The sequence below is a fragment of the Oncorhynchus clarkii genome, chromosome 7, assembly GCF_045791955.1.
Source record: "Oncorhynchus clarkii lewisi isolate Uvic-CL-2024 chromosome 7, UVic_Ocla_1.0, whole genome shotgun sequence".
Taxonomy (NCBI): Eukaryota; Metazoa; Chordata; class Actinopteri; order Salmoniformes; family Salmonidae; genus Oncorhynchus; species Oncorhynchus clarkii.
This window is the reverse complement of record NC_092153.1, coordinates 48,244,213-48,267,877: the sequence shown is the minus strand read 5'-3', so window position 1 is coordinate 48,267,877 and position 23,665 is coordinate 48,244,213. Positions and strand designations below refer to the sequence as shown.

General features: G+C 41.3%; 1 protein-coding gene across 11 annotated transcripts in view; it reads right to left on the bottom strand.

The window, feature by feature from the left end:
* The window catches only part of LOC139413408 (membrane associated guanylate kinase, WW and PDZ domain containing 1b), a 203,514-nt gene that overhangs the window by 132,904 nt on the left and 46,945 nt on the right, over positions 1 to 23,665 (bottom strand). The window contains exon 1 of one of the 11 annotated variants that reach the window (XM_071160750.1): positions 16,730 to 16,802. The exons of the other annotated variants lie outside the window; for them this stretch is intronic. Coding sequence (XP_071016851.1) covers positions 16,730 to 16,766 — 37 coding nt within the window. The 5' untranslated portion in view covers positions 16,767 to 16,802. Of the gene's footprint in view, positions 1 to 16,729; positions 16,803 to 23,665 lie in introns of those variants that run through there. 11 annotated transcript variants of the gene reach the window in all.

The following is a 23,665-nucleotide window of genomic DNA, read 5'->3' as shown; positions in this document are numbered from 1 at the left end:
TCTGGAGAGACAGGTAAATAGCTGTGCAGCGACGCTCCCCATCCAACCTGACAGAGCTTGAGAGGATCTGCAGAGAAGAATGTGAGAAACTCCCCAAATACAGGTGCCAAGCTTGTAGCATCATACCCGGGAAGACTCTAGGCTGTAATCGCTGCCAAAGGTGCTTCAACCTAGTATTGAGTAAAGGGTCTGAATACCTATGTAAATGTGATATCAGTTTTCTATTTTTAAATACATTTGCAAACGTTTCTAAAAACGTATTTTGCTTTAATCCATTTTAGAATAATTAACGTAACAAAATTTGGGGTATGAATACTTTCAAAATTAACCTTTACCAGCTGAATGTAGACAAATTTGATTTTTGTATTACAACTTTTCTGAAATATTGTAACAAAATATGCAAATGAGACCACATACATGTGCCTCTACTGCCAATTGATTGAACACTTGAATTATTTAAAAAAATATATGTTCTTTACATATAGCCTACAGTAACAAACTAATGAAAATGCTACTGTGTTATATAAAAATATATATTCTAACGTTACAAAGCCTTCATAAACACAAACAAATTATTATTTTTGCAATAGCATATACTGCATGAAATGTACTAATAAAGCAATTGTACACACAAGGCTGTGCTAAGCAACTTTCTTTCTGTGCTGTGGTCATAGTAGATCAGCACAGCCTTGCTAAAAAAGCTGTTTTGCAAAACCTTGAGGGTACAATTGCTTTTCTACAATGGGTTAATTAAATAACGTTATTTTGATAAATCTTTTCAAAAACTACTATTTCATCTCTCAACGGAAATATATCTATGGACACGACACAGTCGTTTCGTTCTAAAAATTCTGCCAACGCTCTTATCCCTTGCTTGTTAGCTAGCCAACTATGACTAAAACAGTCAGGCCAAACAGTGCAGCTAGAATAACAGCAAAATAGCTGCATTTGCGTTTTGGCATCCATAACAAAGAGCTAATGATGCGCAATTTCACCAGGCATAGAAAATGTGAGCTTGCCAACTGAACAGCTAACTCAATAACTTCCAACTGAAGCTGGTAAGACAGCAAACTAGCCACATTTCATGTCGATCAACCTGTTTTTCTATCAACATTTCTTTGTATATATCCAAAGATTATGCTGATTCATGATTTCGTCTGGATAAGAAAAGATGTCCGTTCATTCTATTGGTTAGGTTGACAGAGAGGCGACCCAGTTGTGAAGTCTTTATGTTCTATTTCTGCGGACGCCATAGGAGGTTGGTGGAACCTTAACTGGGGAGAATGGGCTCGTGGTAGTGACTGGAGCGGAATTAATGGAACGGCCGTTCTCCCCTCAGCAGCCTCCTGTGATGGACGTGACCCAGTCATTCGTTGTAAATGCTGGCTGGCAACACTCTTATCCATTACTTGGTAGCTAGCCAACTATGGCTAACAGTCATGTCAAACCGTGTAGCTAGAATAACAGCAAAGTAGCTGCATTTCATTTAGTTTGACCTGTTTTTCTATTGACATTTCTTTGTGTTTACAGTATATCCCTAAACATTATGCTGATTCATGATTTTGACTGAGAAAAGATGTTAGTCTTGTCCTGACGTTAGTTCTCAATAGCACAGTGGAGATCAAATTTCAATATTGAAACAATGTTGCAACTGTCGAGAGACAGACAGCAACGCTTGTACAAACCCCCGTGGTTGAAAATCAAATGTTAGTCTAGAAGCAAGGGGAAATGTCTAGATGCTTTTTACAGTGGATATCAAGTTAATGAATCCGCTGACTGGGCTGATGGGACAGCAGGGATTTCTCAGATGGAACAGATAGCAAGATGCCCTTTTTTGCATCATAAGCGTACTCGTGCTAAATGTTGTTTTTAGGGCGGTTTAGAACAGGTCTCAACCAATCACAATGCTTGTTTTGAACAACCGTTATAGAGTTACACTGTTAGAAGTTGCAGTCAAAGCCTCCCGAGTGGCGCAGCAGTCTAAGGCACTGCATCGCAGTTCTAGATGCGTCACTACAGATCAGGGTTAGATTCCAGGCTGTGTTGCTGCCAGCCATGACCGGGAGACCCATGAGGTGGCTCACAATTGGCCCAGTGTCGTCCAGGTTAGGGGAGGGTTTGGCCGGCTGGGATGTCCGTATTCCATTGCGCTCCAGCAACTCCTTGTGGCAGCTGGGCTCATGCAAGCTAATGCATGCAAGCTAGCCAGCTGTACAGTGTTTCCTCACATTGGTGCGGCTGGCTTCTGGGTTAAGCGAGCAGTGTGTCAAGAAGCAGTGCGGCTTGGCGGGGTTGTGTTTCGGAGGACGCACGGCTCTCGACCTTCACCTCTCCCGAGTCCGTATAGGAGTTGCAGGGATGGGACATGACCGTAACTACCAATTGGATATCCCAAAATTGGGGGGGGGGGGGGGGGGGAGTGGTAAAAAAGTACCCAACCCATTTTTAAAAAAATAATACAATAATGTTTCAGTCAGAATGATTGGGGGTTCGTCGAGGCCATCAGTTCTACAAGTCACATAAGTTGCATGGACTCACTCTGTGTGCAACAATAGTGTTTATCATGAATTTTTTATGATTACCTCATCTCTGTACCCCCCACATACAATTAATGTATCTGTAAAGCAGTGAATTTCAAACACAGATTCAACCACAAAGACCTGGAAACAAGGTTTCCCAATGCCTCGCAAAGAAGGGCACCTATTGGTAGATGGGTAAAAATAAAAAAGCAGACATTGAATATCACTTTTAGCATGGTGAAGTTATTAATTACACTTTGGATGGTGTATCAATACACCCAATCACTACAAAAGATACAGGCGTCAAAGGAAACTGCTCAGGGATTTCACCATGAGGCCAATGGTGACTTTAAAACAGATATAATACGAGACAACTGAGGATTGACCAATAACATTGTAGTTAATTAATAGAGTGAAAAGAAGGAAGCCTGTACAGCAAAAGGGCCCAGTGTCTTTGGGTTTTCACTCCTCCCTTGTACTTGCTCGATGAATTAAGGTCACTAATTAGTAAGGAATGTCATTCACCTGGTTGTGTAGGTCTTAATTGAAAGGAAAAAGCAAAAACCCACAGACACTCAGCCCTCCGTGGAATGAGATTGACACCTCTACTGTACAGAATAAAAATATTCAAAAACATGCACCCTGTTTGCAACAAGGCACTAAAGTAATACTGTAAAATATGTGACAAAGAAATTCCCTTTTTGTCCTGAATAGAAAGTGTTGTGTTGTGTTTAGGGCAAATACAGTACATTACTGAGTATCACTCCATATTTTCAAGCATAGTGGTGACTGCATCATGTTATGGGTGTTTGTAATCGTTACGGACTGGGGAGTTTTTCGGGATAAAAAAAGGAATAGAGCAAAGCACAGGCAAAATCCTAGAAGAATACCTGGTTCAGTCTGCTTTCCACCAGACCCTGGGAGACGAATTGACCTTTCAGCAGTACAATAACATAAAACACAAGGCCAAATCTAACCTGGAGATGCTTACTAAGAAGACAATGAATGTTCCTGAGTGGCCCCTTATCTGTACAAGACTGTAAAACATGCAAACAGAACTCAAGACACTTTCATTTGGTCTGTATTCCTACATTAACATATCATCTTCATGACTAACACTGGGGGACAGCTGTGAGTGGAGAAATAGGCCATGTGAACTCTTTCCAAAACCCATGAAATATGATTGAGACTCAGCCTCCCACTCTAGAATGGCCAAAACTCATGCAATTTCCTACTTAAACTTTTCAAATAAAGCCTATTGCATCATATAGACCTCAAGGAAAATTATGAACATGATTTCAGTTGAAGATTACTGGCACAGAATCACTCTGTACCAAATGTCTTTTATCACAAGACTTAAAGCCATGTCTAAGCCCGGGTTTAAGCTATATGGAATTGTTTTAATTAGGTCATACCAAGGACCATTTTGAATTTCAAGAACCCTGAAAAGTATCAAAATAAAAATGAAACAATTATATGATGAAAATGTTTATTTGGCCTTACTTCTGTCATGACATTGGCCTGTGGGTAAGGTTTATGACCCCCCATAAATACCTTTCTCCCTTCCCTCTCTCTCGGACTCTACTGAAGGACTTTTGAATAGCCTTTGTTAAACATAGATAGTCTGGGAACATCAAACAAGTGGGGGGGAAAGGAACCATATTTCGGTAATAGAACCAGTTGAAAATATGCGTTGGTACTTAATAAATATGATGTCAGTTCGGTTGTCATCTGAGACATTATGACTGATGACAGGATGACATAAACTGTATCTGGGAAAGTCTACACATTCTAGTTATCAAATTCACATGCATTACAGAGAAAGGATTTTATAGAATAGCATGTCATATCACTTAATCCGGCATAGCCAAAGAAACGACACTGCTATTATTCCATAGAAACACGTTGAATAACAGATTCACTATATGGAACAGATAGTCCCAACAATTCTAAAAGAAGTTTGTTCTGAAGTGTCTATACTATATCTGAGAGAGATAACAAATGTTTCCTGATCTTTCTTATATATTGTTTTTACATGCATTTAACCCCATATTTTTTCCTAAACAGTCTCCATACCCTATACTTCCATACATTTCAACTGGTACCTGGAGACTTTCAACCAGCATGTTCGTGAGAGTCTCACCTTCACACAGTGGGGTCATATTAGTGTGTAGCCCAAACTGTTTGGACGCTACAGGTAAAAGTTGGCAGATTGGCTGTACGTACTTCAGAAGAGTCCCAAGACACTTGAGAGGTTTGTAGAGCAAAACGGAGAACACCATCGTGTTCATGAGAGTCTCCTCCTTCCATAGAGGGGTCATAATAGTTTGAAGGCATTCGGACGCTACAGACGATTTGTGAGAAGACAGATTTTCAGGATGTCTCATCGTCTGACAAACACCGGTCTAGCTCTGTCACATTTAACTGCAGATGCAAAGTGTTACATTGGCGATCCAATGCAAAACAGATATCTCTTGCTTAAACTGACACATTTTAATGGGTATTTTTTATTTTTGTATTATGCAAATGAGATGTTTGGACATCAACCTTAGGGGGTATAGATCCTAGGGAAATAAAGTTTTCCCCTAGTAGATTTTACCATTCTATCCTGAACTCTGGACAGAAACATTCATGTACTTTTTATCACTGCACTACACTACTTCCACCAAGTGCTGAGACGGCAGCCCTGCTTTTAAATGATATTACTCTCCAACATCAAATATTAACCACAATCTTGTTCCCTGTCCAACCCAAAGTAAAACTTTTTGGTCGCATTAAAAGGAAGGGGACACTTTTAATCCCATATTCACAGTTCACAGCATCTATAGAGAAGATCAACAATAGGGGTGCATCAATCATGTTTCTCATGTATTTTATACTGTCATTCAGAACATTGGTGAGGAAATTATATATGCAGAATGGCATGTCATTCTACTGAGATCATCAACTTTAAAAAGATAGATTTTTCTGAATAGCCATATGACAACTGACCTCCAATAGCTATAGTCTAGTGCAGAGGTAGAGCTCCTATAATTCTGTCTTTTAGTCAACCGGATCAAGCCCGGAGCTTCTAGACAAAGCCACTGTCAATAAAAAAGGCTTTATAGTAAAGCACCATAGGGAAACCTGCAGTCTAAAAGAGTGCTCCTGGGTGGTGGCAGCAAGTTAAGAAACACAAATAGAGACAAGGGGGGGTGGATCAATTTGAGATTAGAGAGCCCCACTGGGCAGTGACCCGTTTGTGCGTTAGTGTTTGTGTACTGTGTGTCTGTAAGTGTTTGAATGAGGGAGCAATAGGGAGGTAAAGAGACAGACAGAGACAGTGAGAGATCTGAAGAACTATACCACACATTACAACAATTAGTACAACTACATGTAGTATAGCCCCCTCCCTCTCCCCCCGGCATAGTCTGTACGCAAGGCCACTGAACTAGAAACAACTTTCCAAACAAACCACTGGCAGCCTTAACCCCTCACCTCCCGAAACAATGCCAACACAGAACACATCCATAGGCATGTAGATCTAACGCCACAGCAGGAGAAATACAAGAGTATGTCTTATAACTTGAGACCAAACTGTTCACTGACATTCAGATTAACTCTGTGTTCTACTGCACATTTACTGTATTGCTGGGCATTTGAAGTATGCTGAGTGTGGATACTTGAAGGGGTTAAATTAAAAAGGTAACCGTATTAAAAAAATGTTTCCACTGGCTCTTACAGAAAGTTTCCATGAAATGTTCCCTGAAGGACCTAGAAACAGATTTTTAAGAAATATCAGGGTGTGTCTTTCTTCACTCAGGCAAATGTAAGAATAGTCTCAACTAAAACAAAAGTAGGTAGTTCTGTCAGTCCTTGAGTGTGATAAAACAAAACACCACAGACAGACGGATTTAATGGGAGAAGCACATCTAAGGACTTTATTGTTAAACAGTGTGTGTCTTTGTGCACTCGCACTTGCGAAAAAATTTCCCTCCAGTCCATCCCATTGTGTAATCCACTCGGGTCAAATCATAACCAACACAAATTAAGTTAGCCCTTCACACCCACAAAGTTGCTACGCTAACTGATGCTATTTAGCGTTTATGACATTCTGCATAAAATGTCTGATTCCAATTGTGCCATTAAAAAGCCATTGTGAGGTGGCATGTGTGTTGAGGGTGTTGTGGCTACAGAGGTATAACCCTGTTAACTGATCGTAATGGTCTGACTAAGTTATTCAACGGGCGGCTGATGCATAACTGCCTAATAGCAACAAAATAACGTAGTGGCTGATAAATGAGTCAACAAGTCACAAGGGACTAAGTGAATTTGGCCGATTTATGGTGCAGAGTAAATCAACCATCAGCATACTGCCTCCCCTGTTTCCCAGGAGGAATCTCCAGACTTCTGCAGAACAGCAGTTTCACTTATTTTCATTTTATATAGTAGAATATGTAGTCCAAGTCCAAATATGAGAGAGTAAGTAAAGTGTGTAAAGGTGAAGAAGTAAGAGATGGAGAGAGTACAAGTATGTTAGATAGGCAGATGGAGAGAGGGCAGCGCACTAGGCGAGCCAGAAGAAGAGTCTTGCTCCACTCCTCTCAGCCCGTGGAGTGCATAATCACAGTGACAAATGGAGCAGGCAAGTATGTCCCATAGGCCTGAGATGGGACCTAGAGAGTAGAGGTCGACCGATTAATCAGAATGACCGATTTAATTAGGGCTGATTTCAAGTTTTCATAACAATCGGTCATCTGCATTTTTGACCAATTATGGCCGATTACATTGAACTCCACGAGGAGACTGCGTGACAGGTTGACTACCTGTTATGCAAGTGCAGACAGGACCTATGGTCAGGTGCAAGCTAGCATTAAACTTATCTTATAAAAAACAATCAATCAATCTTAACAATCACTAGTTAACTACACATGGTTGATGATATTACTAGTTTATCTAGCTTGTCCCGCGTTGCGTATAATTGATGTGGTGCCTGTTAATTTATCATTGAATCACAGCCTACATCGCCAAACGGTTGATTTAACATGCACATTTCTGTAAAATACACTATAGTTGTACCAATGTGTACCTAACCATAAACATCAATGCCCTTCTTAAACTCAATACAAGTATATATTTTTAAACCTGCATATTTAGTAAATATAGCCTGCTAACATTAATTTATTTTAACTAGGAAAATTGTGTCACTTCTCTTGCGTTCTGTGCAAGCAGTCAGGGTATATGCAGCAGTTTGGGCCGCCTGGCTCGTTGCGAACTGTGTGAAGACCATTTCTTCCTATCAAAGACAGTAATTAATTTGCCATGATTTGATAGAGCAGTCTGACTGAGCGGTGGTAGGCAGCAGCAGGCTCGGAATAATTTATTCTCAAACAGCACTTTCCTGCATTTGCCAGCAGCTCTTCGCTGTGCTTCAAGAATTGCGCTGTTTATGACTTCAAGCCTATCAACTCCAGAGATTAGGCTGGCAATACTAAAGTACCTATTAGAACATCCAATAGTCAAAGGTATATGAAATACAAATAGTATAGAGATAAATAGTCCTATAACAACTACAACCTAAAACTTTTTACCTGGGAATATTGAAGACTCATGTTAAAAGGAACCACCAGCTTTCATATGTTCTGAGCAAGGAACTTAAACGTTACCTTTTTTTACATGGCACATATTGCACTTTTGCTTTCTTCTCCAACACTTTGTTTTTTGCATTATTTAAACCAAATTGAACATGTTTCATTATTTATTTGAGACTAAATTGATTTTATTGATGCATTATATTAAGTTAAAATAAGTGTTAGTTCAGTATTGTTGTAATTGTCATTACAACAATACTGAATGAACGGCTATGCGGCTATGGAACCCTGACCAGTTCACCGGATGTGCTACCTGTCCCAGACCTGCTGTTTTCAACTCTCTAGAGACAGCAGGAGCTGTAGAGATACTCTTAATCATCGGCTATGAAAAGCAAACTGACATTTACTCCTGAGGTGCTGACCTGTTGCACCCTCAACGACGACTGTGATTATTATTATTTGACCATGCTGGTCATTTATGAACATTTGAACATCTTGGCCATGTTCTGTTATAATCTCCACCCGGCACAGCCAGAAGAGGACTGGCCACCCCTCATAGCCTGGTTCCTCTCTAGGTTTCTTCCTTGGTTCAGGCCTTTCTAGGGAGTTATATATATATATATAAAAAGCAGATTAAATCGGTATCAGCTATTTTGGTCCTCCAATAATCGGTATCGGTGTTGAAAAATCATAATCGGTCGACCTCTACTAGAGAGGACAGAACCCATTAAGCCTGTAGCACAGCACTGCAGTAATACTCAACTACTATGCGTCTCAGACTGGCGTCAGAGGATTGGTTAATGACAGTAATCTATGGGACTGATAGAGTGGAGGTAGGTAGGTAGGTAGTTCCAGATGTACTGTAGTAACTAACCATACATGTCCAAATCTACACCTCATATGTATAAGCCTTCATACAGGAATCTGTATAGTTCACATGCTACTGGTGATGATATCACTGCAGCCACACCTTGAACTTCAACACTGAGCACAATACTGGCAGTACTATTGACTTACAGAAGTCAGTCAGGTTTCTCTTCTGCAACTGCCACAGTCCTGACCAGTGGCGGATTGGCTGAAAACCCGGGAGCGGGGTGAATGAAGTTGTCAACAAGCAGAATGACAAAATATGATGGCAAGTTTTCGAACTACCGGTAGTTTCTTTGAGAATATATATAAAGCGATCTAAATACACCGATTTCATTACTGCATGTCAGAAACCAAATGACCACTGCTGCCAATGTTTTGAAAATATTAGATTATACTATTTAAAACACGCAGACAGCTCACGAATGTGTGCACCAAGGAGAACGCAACAAGCATGCAGATACAATAAGTGAAAACACATTATTTAACTAGGAATAGCTAGCTAACATGAAACAAAGCATGATGCTCCAGCCAGTTAACTTCATATTTCCGAGATAGTCAGATATTAGTTTAGAAAAACTTGAAATGGGCATGGGAGCTAGCTATCAGTATCAGCTAGCTAGCCAGCGAGCCACTCTGGGATAATCTACACGGCTGATTAGCAGTCCTCAGAATATCCCTCTTCCAGAACGTGTACAAGTAAACAGACAACTAAGAGAAAGGACTGTGTGACATATTGTGGACAATGAGACTTGAGAACGAAAGACTAGGCCAACCGAAGGGGGCCCGACAGAGATACACGAGGAAGACCTTCAACACGTAAATACATCATTACATTACTTCTTACCCAAAGGAACGGCAGTTTGGGGAAAGGTATTAGGGCTAAACTAAGCATAGTTAGCAAATGTATCCAAGTGTTGCTTCTCTTTCTCTCCCGCTCTTTAAATCTCCATCTTCTGTAACCAGTGTCATATTGTATTCGTCAGCTAGGGACTTGTCATCATATTACGTTTCTAATCAATAACCTATACCGTGTGTGTGTGTGTGTCTTATGTTATCATTTAGCTTGTTAATAAATAAATAAATAAATAATCAAATCAATGTGTGGTAGAGAATGTAAATCTGCACAAAAGTATTGCTAATCAAAGTCAACAACGTTCAGAATGAGACTGATATGAGGAAATTATTAAATGGTGACTGGTATGATACCTATATATTCTTGAGTTAAGTAGGGAAGCGGTAACTCAAATAATATTTTCCCGTGGTGCCCCAAATTACTAATGAGTTAATTGTTACATGATTAATTTAATCAAGTAATAACTAAACGTAGTAGGTAATTATTCAATAAATAGCAGTCATCATATTAATGATAGTCACATCACCACACAACATGTTGCCCTGTCACCTACAGTAGAAACTGATGAACACCATGGGGGAAACAAAATTTGCCAGCCACCATCATGCTTTTTTGTCCTACCAGATGAGAGGATTCTAGTGTACCCCTTTGTCCTTCCGACTGTTGTTGGATGTAGATGTCTGATTTATAAGGTCCCAGGTTCCCATGACTGTTGTGATTATTTATTTACAAGTTAATTACAATTTCCTTTTTGTTTTAGCACAATCTGTACCTGATAGAGCAGATCTAGTCTCACATGCGAAAGTAAGCCGTCTGGCATGAGAGACTCATTGGGAGGGAGACTAGAGCAGACCTGGAAGTTCTGACTGAGCGTACATTTGAGTGACCCAAGAAAGTCCATTTACTTTGTGCTGTTATAATTTATGCAATGAAATCCTGCGATTTCATTGTGGCAGTTCCCCCTCATAGCAAATGGCTGGCAAACCAATCCAAGCTTTGTTCACACGGCCTATGTGCCCGCGGAGCTGAGTAGAAACTGAAGAGCTTGTTTTGAAGAATTACACATTTACCACACTTTTATTAGCATTTAAAACATTATCCATGAATTATATAATATACAGTGCATTTGGAAAATATTCAGACCCCTTCCCATTTTCCACATTTTGTTACGTTACAGCTAGGGATGCACAATATATCTGTGAACATATCTGAATCGGCAGATATTAGCTAAAAATGCCAACATCGGCATCAATGTCTAGTTTAACGCCGATGTGCAAAACCGATGTCAAAGTTGACGTGGATACCTATATAACTTTGGTACATGACGTGATGATGCCACGTAAAATGGTGCATTACACATGCAACACAGCATTCCTAACCTAGCCCACAATGTCTGCTGTGTGGATCGATCAGTCAAGAAGTCGATCAGTCATTTGAAAGAGTAACAAAATTTCAGCGAGACAACACAAAAGCAAAATCCATTAACGCCAATATAATGGGATTCATTGCCCTTGACAATCAACCGTTCTCGGTCGTGGGTGATGTTGGCTTTCACCGACTGGTCGAGCATCGGTACACGTTGCCCTATCGGAGTTACACAGTAATAGCATCCCTGCAATTAGCTTCACAACATACTATGGAACTCCATTTGGGTCAAAAAAGATACACGTCAAATAACACTTTCGCACGTTTAATAAGCTTTAAATAACACAGTCCTATTATAGAATGTTGTGTGTTCTGAATTTGCACTTGCAAGCCGAGCGCCACCACCACTATCAGTAGCACTGTCAAAGCTGTACAAAAAACAAGCAAACACGGGCCACAATTTATGTGTTTACAATACCACAATGGTAATAAACCATTATTTGTTCGGGCGCAACTACTGGGTTAGGTAGCTTTAGCTTAGTACCTAGCTAGCACCAACACAACCAGCCTGAAAACAATGACCAGTAGAAACTGCAGTCATTTTCATTATTGCAATGATTTAGAATTCCTTGTGAGTAAGTATTAGCTAGGAAGCCACTTGTTGTTCACCTATTGAAATTTAACTTCAGTTCATGAAAATAGATCACTAGCCAGCTACTTAACCCTGTTGCCCAAAGCTTATGTTATAAGCAGCCAGCTAGCTTCATCTGGCTAGTGAGGCTCAACTGGACCGGGTTATGTGTTGTGAAGCTAGCCACAATAAGGATTAGGCACAATCGTGGAATTTATGGTCTGAAAGTGATTACAATTGCTGGAATCATGCCATATTTAGACTAGATAATGTTAAACAAGGTTGGAATGTGAAGCAATGAAGTGGAGTATCAGTCTACTCGGTGACACCCACAGAACACAACTGTGAAGAGTTTATGCAAATATTAGCATAGTAGCTCTTATTGTTTTCCCAACGTCCTCAGAGTTTTCAGACTCCAAAACATCCACACAGTATTGTTTGTCCACGGGAATACTGTTCAATACACATAGGTTGACAATAAATGTGGCTCAATTCACAGTTGTTTCAGTCCCGCAATAAGAGCTATGAAGCTAATGATCTATGGGTGTCACTGAGTAGACTTATATCCCATGTCATTGATCCACAATCCATAGGTGAGGCTGTACAGTGAAATAAGCATGCCCCCAATGCAATTCTAAAGTAAAATACATCCATTGTGATTAACAGATCAAATTAACAAATTATTGTCTTTTGTTGAATTTATATAACAACATTCCAACCTCGACATCTTATAAATTAGGGTTATATAGCTATATAGTAAGCTAGCAAACTATAGCAAACTAGCAAACTATAGTTACTGAAACAGATTGTCACTTTGCTATGTTTTTGGGGAAGAACATTGTATGACCAGCACTGTAGGTGCGCAAGGCAATTTTTTACCAGCATCATAGCATACATATCGATGAATCGTTGTGACATATTAAATGCGTGTGAGTGTAATCAATGTGTAATAACTACGTAAAAAATGAACAAGTTAAATTATTATATGACGTGCAGTCATATTCAGGTCCTGATTGGTCAACAAGCTTATTTGACACGTCAAACAGTGTTATTGGACATGCAAAGACCCAGACGGCGTTCCACAGTATGACAAATCCGGGTTGAGAATGAAACGACTGAACAAATGAACAACATGTTTTACTGTTAATGGGGAGTAAGTAAATGTCAACTAAATAACTTTTTGGTCAGTGTGGTGTGTGTGTCTGGGAAACCTTTAACTAGGCAAGTCAGTTAAGAACAAATTCTTATTTACAATGACGGCCTACCCCAGCCAAACCCGGACGATGCTGTGCCAATTGTGCGCCGCCCTATGGGAATACATTTTTAAATTTAAAAAATCCTTCAATCTATACACAATACCCCATAATGACAAAGGGAAAACTGTTTTTTAGAAATCTTTGTACATTAATACTTATTTATTCAGACCCCTTGCTATGAGACTCAACATTGAGCTCAGATGCATCCTGTTTCCTTTCATCATCCTTAAGATGATTCTGCAACTTGATTGGAGTCCACCTGTGGTAAATTCAATTGATTGGACATGATTTGGAAAGGCACACACCTGTCTATATAATGTCCAACAGTTGACATTGCATGTCAGAACAAAAACCAAGGACTTGTCTGGAGAGCTCCTAGACAGGATTGTGTCGATGCACAGATCTGGGGAAGGGCACCAACAAACTTCTGCAGCATTGAAGGTCCCCAAGAACGCAGGGTAGCCTAGTGGTTAGGGCGTTGGTCTAGTAACCGAAAGGTTGAAAGTTCGAATCCCCGAGCTGACAAGGTACAAATCTGTCGTTCTGCCCCTGAACAAGGCAGTCATTGAAAATAAGAAATTTGTTCTTAACCGACTTGCCTAGTTAAATAAAGATACATAAAAGAAGTTTGGAACCACCAAGACACTTCCCAGAGCTGAGCAATCGGGGGAGAAGGGCCTTGGTCAAGGAGGTGACCAAGAACCCGATGGTCTCACTGACATAGCTCTAGAGTTACAATGTGGAGATGGGAGAACCTTCCAGAAGGACAACCATCTCTGAAGCACTCCACCAATCAGGCCTTTATGGTCAAGTGGCCAGAAGGAAACCAGTCCTTGGTTAAATAAACATGACAGACTGCTTGGAGTTTACCAAAAGGCACCCAAAGAACTTGCAGACCACAAGATTAAAAAATATTCTGATGAAACCAAAATTGAACTCTTTGGCCTGACGGAGGAAACCTGGCACCATCACTACAGTGAAGCATGGTGGTGGCAGCATCATGCTGTGGGGATGTTTTTCAGCAGCAGGAACTGGGAGACTAGTCAGGATCGAGGGAACAATGAACCGAGCAAAGCACAGAGATCCTTGATGAAAACCCGCTCAGGACCTCAGACTGGGACGAAGGTTCACCTTCCAACAGGACAACGACCCTAAGCACACAGCCAAAATAAAGCAGGAGTGGCTTCAGTACAAGTCTCTGAATGCCCTTGAGTGGCACAGCCAGAGCCCGGACTTGAACCCGATCGAACATCTCTGGAGAGACCTGAAAATAGCTGTGCAGTGACACTCCCCATCCAACCTGACAGAGCTTGAGAGGATCTGCAGAGAAGAATGGAAGAAACTCCCCAAATATAGGTGTGCCAAACTTGTAGCATCATACCCAAGAAGAATCGAGGCTGTAATTGCTCCCAAAGGTGCTTCAACAAAGTACTGAGTAAAGGGTCTGAATACTTGTGTAAATGTTTTATTTTTATTTTTTTATACATTTGCGAAAACCTGTTTTTGCTTTGTCATTATGGGGTATTTTGTGTAGATTTAGGATTTTTTTTAAATCAATTTCAGAATAAGGCTGTAAAATAACAAAATGTGGATAAAGTCAAGAGGTCTGAATACTTTCTGAATGTAAAGTATTACACCCTAATTGGTGGGTCGCCAAAGTTTCCAACTTCATGGACACTTTGGCACAAGAGCTACTGTTAATGTAGTGTGCACTTATCCCCGACACAGGCACCTTGGGTCCCTTAGAGTGCTGAATAGACACAGTAAATGGTTGAATATAAATACAAAACAAAACAGATATTTCAAAATGTTCCAGATTACAAAAAGAAAAGGTTTCATATCCTGGTTTGGTCATATCCTGGTTTTAAAAAATAAACTCAGTTTTACTAGATCTTTCCAGAGGAGGTTTGCAGAAGGCGGTTCATCCAGAACATTAGTTAAATAAACAACGCAATCAGGCTACTCTTCTATGATCCTTCTCCAGTCATGTACTTGCTCATATTGGTGCTCCTCCAAAGAGCTCCCTTAGAACTTTTGACATTTAAATAGCCTAAGTTTGGAAAATATTTCACAGAAAAATACATTCTAGCTTAAGATGTTTGTACAACTTTTCTTCATCAACGACTGAGAACAGAGGGATTATGCCATTACATCAAGACATATGGCCTTAATTACAGGCTATATTCAAAATGCAAAGCTTGGCTATGCATGCCAAATGTAATGATGGCGTGTAATCTGCTTTCCAAAAATACAACTACAGTGACCAATGATTACCACCTCCTCCCCATCTTAATATAGAGCAATAAAAAGAAAGCCCCTAATCCTATGGGGGTTTAGTTATGAGTCCCAGGTCCTAATGGTCACTAATCAGTCAGTGCATTCTGCACCGGACCATCAACTCAAATCAAATACAATTTGATGTCACATGCGCCGAATACAACGGTAGACCTTACGGTGAAATGCTTACTTACGAGCCCTTTCCCAACAATGCAGAGTTAAAAAAGTAAGAACATTTGCAAAAATACTCAAAAAACAGATCTATGCTAACAATGTAGCCTGGGGGCAGCACTGGGGTAAGGAAGTCATCTGAAAACATAAATTAGTGGAGTGACCTGGGGGTGCCATGCTGTGGAACACTCCCAGGATCCTCTTAAACCCTCAGCTTGGCCAATCCCCATGTAATAACCTTCATATTACAAATGGAGTGACCTTTACACACCTTTGCAAACCTTTAACCATGTAATAACGTAATATACCTATGTAATAACATGTATTTACCCAGGTGGAACCACAAGTCCTCAATGGGTCCTGCTGTGAAGAGGGCAAAATCACTTTTACTGTCGCAAATGTAGTTAGCGTTCTCTCTTTTGTACTGTAGAAAGGTTATTTTAATTAGTATGCCTGACTCACTGGCAATACAATACTATCCCTATCATAGTATATTATCGTAAAGTGTCTCTGGGTAGACCAGGTGTCTGGCGGTGTGACCAACGGCATCATTTACAATTTAGGTGACAGTATCGATGTTGGAGATAACATTCTACATTACAGCCAGGCCATAGGAATCCATCTCACGATAACCTCCCTGTGATGTGGCTGGATGCTTTAATCAAGGAACCAAATGTCTGTCTTCCAATCTCATTATGAACAGGAACTTGAAGGGGAACACGGCATTGAATTAACTTCAGTCTCACTCTGCCTGGGGCTCAGCTAGCATAGTGTAGATTAGCTCTGCCTGCTTGTCTGTCTGCGACTCGCTGTCTGCAGTGGTGTGCTAAGAGCCAGCCTGTTTGTAAATACTGTCTCCTGCAGAAGGGAAACAACATGCAGTAGTAGACAATAACATGGAGCTCTCTTTCTCATCATACCCCACTGTCTAGAGTTAGGGATAGTGGTTGAAGTTGCATTCATGCTAGGCCAACATACAAGATCTCTCAGAATATTGCTAGCAGAGGTCTTTAGCCGCACACTGACGTAAGCGTTAAACCTGTAGCCCATTGCAGCTAGATGACCCAGGTCCCTGTCTGACATTCTAAAACACCCAGCTACCTCTCCAGTCCTCACTGACTCCCTCATTGAACAGCCTACCAGCCAGAGGCACTACTGTTCTAATACATCCAAACACAAACAGCACTGATGGAACACTTAAAAGAAAAAAAGATTACCTGGGGTTCTTATCGAAGGAATAAATAATGTTAACATCTGCAATAACAATATGTGGACCACAGGTAAGGCCAGAGTTGCATCGACTGCCCCAGAGAGATTTTGTCATGAGGAAGAACATTGCAAAATCGATAGAGGGGGAGCTCTTAACTCTGAGCACAATGTTTAAATAGTTGAATGACCGGAGATAGAAGATTCAGCTTTCTGCAATGTTTCTCTAGAGCAGAGATTTCCCACCGTTTGTGTCCGCCCTTCCCTCTCTAATCCCGCCCCTCCCCCTTGCCTGCCTTATGTTGATAAAGTTTCAAGTTCTCACACATGCACAAGTATACCGAAATGCTAGACTTGCAAGGCCTACCTCACAGTGCAGTATTCAATATTAAAAATGTATACAAAAAAACTAAAACACACGAGAAATAAGAAAGGAACTACAAACATTTATAATTTACTGGAGTATTTGAGGTAGATACAGTTGAAGTGGGAAGTTTACATACACTTAGGTTGGAGTCATTAAAACTAGTTTTTCAACCACTCCACAAATTTCTTGTTCCCAAACTGTAGTTTCGGCAAGTTGGTTAGGTTATCTACTTTGTGCTTGACCAAGTAATATTTCCAACAATTGTTAACAGACAGATTATTTCACTTATAATTCACTGTATCACAATTCCATTGGATCAGAAGTTTACATTCACTAAGTTGACTGTGCCTTTAAACAGCTTGGTATATTACAGAAAATTCTCTCTGAATCATAGAGGTACCAGGGGCTGCCATAATCGATATCCGTGTCTTCGGTGCCCGGCTGTCTAGTCTGTTTTATAAAATGTTCAATAAGCATAGAACACAATTATAAAGAATTGGCAAAGATCTCCCATTCTGAGAAATAAGGTAAGCCACTTGATTTCAACATCTGAACAAAGTGGACAGGCTGGCATGCTGTTCAAACAGTTGGAGATGGACAGAAGGGTGTGTTCATAACAATTCAAACTGTTATGTCTTGTTAGATAGCAAATAGATCCAAGATGGCTAAACTTGAAATATAAAGAACAAAAGATTAGCTGGCTACATACTAGCACGTGGGCTTGTGCTTGAGAGATTGTTTATGCGACCTGTGCTAATTTTCTATCATGCCTGCTACAAGAAGTTAGTCATTATTAGTGAATGTGCATTTTGCATGGTTCTGGTAAAAAAATATATATATAAAAAAGGCTATTTTCATAGACAGACTTGAAATCCAGATCAAATCAAATCAAATTTTATTTGTCACATACACATGGTTAGCAGATGTTAATGCGAGTGTAGCGAAATGCTTGTGCTTCTAGTTCCGACAATGCAGTAATAACAAGTAATCTAACTAACAATTCCAAAACTACTGTCTTGTACACAGTGTAAGGGGATAAAGAATATGTACATAAGGATATATGAATGAGTGATGGTACAGAGCAGCATAGGCAAGATACAGTAGATGGTATCGAGTACAGTATGTACAAATGAGATGAGTATGTAAACAAAGTGGCATAGTTTAAAGTGGCTAGTGATACATGTATTACATAAGGATACAGTCGATGATATAGAGTACAGTATATACGTATGCATATGAGATGAATAATGTAGGGTAAGTAACATTATATAAGGTAGCATTGTTTAAAGTGCTAGTGATATATTTACATAATTTCCCATCAATTCCCATTATTAAAGTGGCTGGAGTTGAGTCAGTGTCAGTGTGTTGGCAGCAGCCACTCAGTGTTAGTGGTGGCTGTTTAACAGTCTGATGGCCTTGAGATAGAAGCTGCTTTTCAGTCTCTCGGTCCGTGCTTTGATGCACCTGTACTGACCTCGCCTTCTGGATGATAGCGGGGTGAACAGGCAGTGGCTCGGGTGGTTGATGTCCTTGATGATCTTTATGGCCTTCCTGTGACATCGGGTGGTGTAGGTGTCCTGGAGGGCAGGTAGTTTGCCCCCGGTGATGCGTTGTGCAGACCTCACTACCCTCTGGAGAGCCTTACGGTTGAGGGCGGAGCAGTTGCCATACCAGGCGGTGATACAGCCCGCCAGGATGCTCTCGATTGTGCATCTGTAGAAGTTTGTGAGTGCTTTTGGTGACAAGCCGAATTTCTTCAGCCTCCTGAGGTTGAAGAGGCGCTGCTGCGCCTTCTTCACGATGCTGTCTGTGTGAGTGGACCAATTCAGTTTGTCTGTGATGTGTATGCCGAGGAACTTAAAACTTGCTACCCTCTCCACTACTGTTCCATCGATGTGGATAGGGGGGTGTTCCCTCTGCTGTTTCCTGAAGTCCACAATCATCTCCTTAGTTTTGTTGACGTTGAGTGTGAGGTTATTTTCCTGACACCACACTCCGAGGGCCCTCACCTCCTCCCTGTAGGCCGTCTCGTCGTTGTTGGTAATCAAGCCTACCACTGTTGTGTCGTCCGCAAACTTGATGATTGAGTTGGAGGCGTGCGTGGCCACGCAGTCGTGGGTGAACAGGGAGTACAGGAGAGGGCTCAGAACGCACCCTTGTGGGGCCCCAGTGTTGAGGATCAGCGGGGAGGAGATGTTGTTGCCTACCCTCACCACCTGGGGTCGGCCCGTCAGGAAGTCCAGTACCCAGTTGCACAGGGCGGGGTCGAGACCCAGGGTCTCGAGCTTGATGACGAGCTTGGAGGGTACTATGGTGTTGAATGCCGAGCTGTAGTCGATGAACAGCATTCTCACATAGGTATTCCTCTTGTCCAGATGGGTTAGGGCAGTGTGCAGTGTGGTTGAGATTGCATCGTCTGTGGACCTATTTGGGCGGTAAGCAAATTGGAGTGGGTCTAGGGTGTCAGGTAGGGTGGCGGTGATATGGTCCTTGACTAGTCTCTCAAAGCACTTCATGATGACGGATGTGAGTGCTACGGGGCGGTAGTCGTTTAGCTCAGTTACCTTAGCTTTCTTGGGAACAGGAACAATGGTGGCCCTCTTGAAGCATGTGGGAACAGCAGACTGGTATAGGGATTGATTGAATATGTCCGTAAACACACCGGCCAGCTGGTCTGCGCATGCTCTGAGGGCGCGGCTGGGGATGCCGTCTGGGCCTGCAGCCTTGCGAGGGTTAACACGTTTAAAATGTCTTACTCACCTCAGCTGCAGTGAAGGAGAGACCGCATGTTTTGGTTGCAGGCCGTGTCAGTGGCACTGTATTGTCCTCAAAGCGGGCAAAAAAGTTATTTAGTCTGCCTGGGAGCAAGACATCCTGGTCCGTGACTGGGCTGGATTTCTTCCTGTAGTCCGTGATTGACTGTAGACCCTGCCACATGCCTCTTGTGTCTGAGCCGTTGAATTGAGATTCTACTTTGTCTCTGTACTGGCGCTTAGCTTGTTTGATAGCCTTGCGGAGGGAATAGCTGCACTGTTTGTATTCGGTCATGTTACCAGACACCTTGCCCTGATTAAAAGCAGTGGTTCGCGCTTTCAGTTTCACACGAATGCTGCCATCAATCCCCATCAATCCACGGTTTCTGGTTAGGGAATGTTTTAATCGTTGCTATGGGAACGACATCTTCAACGCACGTTCTAATGAACTCGCACACCGAATCAGCGTATTCGTCAATGTTGTTATCTGACGCAATACGAAACATCTCCCAGTCCACGTGATGGAAGCAGTCTTGGAGTGTGGAGTCAGCTTGGTCGGACCAGCGTTGGACAGACCTCAGCGTGGGAGCCTCTTGTTTTAGTTTCTGTCTGTAGGCAGGGATCAACAAAATGGAGTCGTGGTCAGCTTTTCCGAAAGGGGGGCGGGGCAGGGCCTTATATGCGTCGCGGAAGTTAGAGTAACAATGATCCAAGGTCTTTCCTCCCCTGGTTGCGCAATCAATATGCTGATAAAATTTGGGGAGTCTTGTTTTCAGATTAGCCTTGTTAAAATCCCCAGCTACAATGAATACAGCCTCCGGATAAATCGTTTCCAGTTTGCAGAGAGTTAAATAAAGTTCGTTCAGAGCCATCGATGTGTCTGCTTGGGGGGGGATATATACGGCTGTGATTATAATCGAAGAGAATTCTCTTGGTAGATAATGCGGTCTACATTTGATTGTGAGGAATTCTAAATCAGGTGAACAGAAGGATTTGAGTTCCTGTATGTTTTTTTCATCACACCATGTCACGTTGGCCATGAGGCATACGCCCCCGCCCCTCTTCTTACCAGAAAGATGTTTGTTTCTGTCAGCGCGATGAATGGAGAAACCCGTTGGCTGCACCGCTTCGGATAGAGTCTCTCCAGTGAGCCATGTTTCAGTGAAGCAAAGGACGTTACAGTCGCTGATGTCCCTCTGGAATGCTACCCTTGCTCGGATTTCATCAACCTTGTTGTCAAGAGACTGGACATTGGCAAGAAGAATGCTAGGGAGTGGTGTGCGCTGTGCCCGTCTCCGGAGTCTGACCAGAAGACCGCCTCGTTTCCCTCTCTTTCGGAGTCGTTTTTTTGGGTCGCTGCATAGGATCCACTCCGTTGTCCTGTTTGTAAGGCAGAACACAGGGTCCGCGTCGCGAAAAACATATTCTTGGTCGTACTGATGGTGAGTTGACGCTGATCTTATATTCAGTAGTTCTTCTCGACTGTATGTAATGAAACCTAAGATGACCTGGGGTACTAATGTAAGAAATAACACGTAAAAAAACAAAAAACTGCATAGTTTCCTAGGAACGCGAAGCGAGGCGGCCATCTCTGTCGGCGCCGGAAGTAGTGATTACTGCAAAAAAAGCAGGTTAAACTATTTTATAAAAATAATTAAATTATGAATTGGTCTTCTTGGTTCAGGAAGGCTTATATTTAGCCTAGGTATAAATTCACAAGACCTGAATTGATTATACTATTGCTGACTTTTGAAATGCTGTGTATTTGACCTTTACATTGTACAAGAAAGCTTATTTGAGTGGCGGCGGGTAGCCTTGTGGTTAGGGCGTTGGGCCAGTAACCGAAAGATTTTAGGCCATATCCTAGTTGCGGATGATCAAAGGTTCCAATTGTTGGAGATCCTCACTGGCTCGATTCCAATCGGAATTACACATCACTTTGTAAGCCAGCATAGCGGACTTGCAGACGTGATGTGGCCTGTAAACCAGGAGTTTCTGACCACTGTGTTAGGGAATAACTAGGCCCTGAAATAAAGGCCTTATGATATACAGTGCCTTCAGAAAGTATTCATACCCCTTGACTTATTCCACATTGTGTTACAGCCTGAATTCAACATTTATTAAATGTTTATTTTCTCTCCCCCATCAACACACAATACCCTAAATTAACAATACATTTTTGCAAATGTATTGAAAATGAAATACATTAATCTAATTTACATAAGTATTCACACCCTTGAGTCAATACATTATCAATGCCAAAGGTGATTCTAACAGTTGTCTCTTTCTGGGTAAGTCTAAGAGCTTTCCACACCTGGATTTTACAATATTTGCCCATTATTCTTTAAAACAATTCTTCAAGCTCTATCAAATTGGTTGTTGATCATTGCTAGACAACCATTTTCAGGTCTTGTCATGGATGGCCAAGTAGATTTAAGTCAAAACTGTAACTCGGCCACTCATTCACTGTCTTCTTGATAAGCAATTCTAGTGTCGATTTTGCCTTTTGTTTTAGGTTATTGTCCTGCTGAGAAGGTGAATTCATCTCCCAGTGTCTGGTGGAAAGCAGACTGAACCAGCTTTTCCTCTAGGATTTTGCCTGTGCTTAGCTCCCTTCTGTTTCTATTTTCTTTATCCTGAAAAACTCCCCAGTCCTTAACGATTACAAGAGTACCCATAACATGTTGCAGCCACCACTATGCTTGAAAATATGGAGAGTGGTACTCAGTAATGTGTTGTATTGGATTTCGCCCAAACATAACCCTTTTTGTAAAAAATAAAATAAAATAAAAAAAGGTAATTGCTTTGCTTTATTTTTGTTCTGTACAGGGACCCTTCTTTTTCCTCAATTAGGTTAGTATTGTCATGTAACTACAATGTTGTTAATCCAGCCTCAGTTTTCTCCTATCATAACCAAGTCTAACCGTTTTAAAGTCACCATTGGCCTCATGGTGAAATCCCTGAGCGGTATCATTCCTGTCTGGCACCTGAATTAGGAAGGACGCTTGTATCTTTGTAGTGGCTGGGTGTAAAAATAGACCATCCAAAGTGTAATTAATAATTTCACCATGCTCAAAAGGGATAGTCAATGTCTGCTTTTTTAACCATCTACCAATAGGTGCTCTTCTTTGCGAGGCATTGGAAAACTTCCCTGTACTTTGTGGTTGAATCTGTGTTTGAAATTCACTGCTCGATTGAGCGACCTAACAGATAATTGTATGTGTGGGGTACAGAGATGAGGTTGTCATTCAAAATAATGTTAAACACTATTATTGCACACAGAGTCCATGCAACTTGTGACTTGTTAAGCTCATTATTACTCCGGAACGTATTCAATCTTGCCATAACAAAGGTGTTGAATACTAACTGACAAGACATTTCATCTTTTCATTTTTAATTCATTTGCAAACATTCATAAAGCCTAATTCCACTGACATTATGGGGTAGTGTGTGCAGGCCAGTGACACATTCAAATTTAAACCATTTAAAATTCAGGCTATAACAACAAAATGTGGAAAAAGTGAAAGGGTTTGAATACTTTCTGTAGGCACTGTATGTCATACTGTCGTAAAAAAAATATGCAAATAAAGACTTGTAAAACTGTTCATGGAGGGTTCGAGGAAGGAACACTTCAAAGATAAAAGGGTTCTTTGTAGAACCCTTTATAGAGGGTTCTAAGTAGAATCCTCTGCAAAGGGTTCAACCAAGCACCAAAAAGGGTTTCCCTATGGCTACAAACCCAAACTAATAAGCACCTTTTTTTCCTAATACAGCACTGCGGCCCCATCGTTGTGGATAGGGTTATGCAGCCACCCAAACAACTCCTT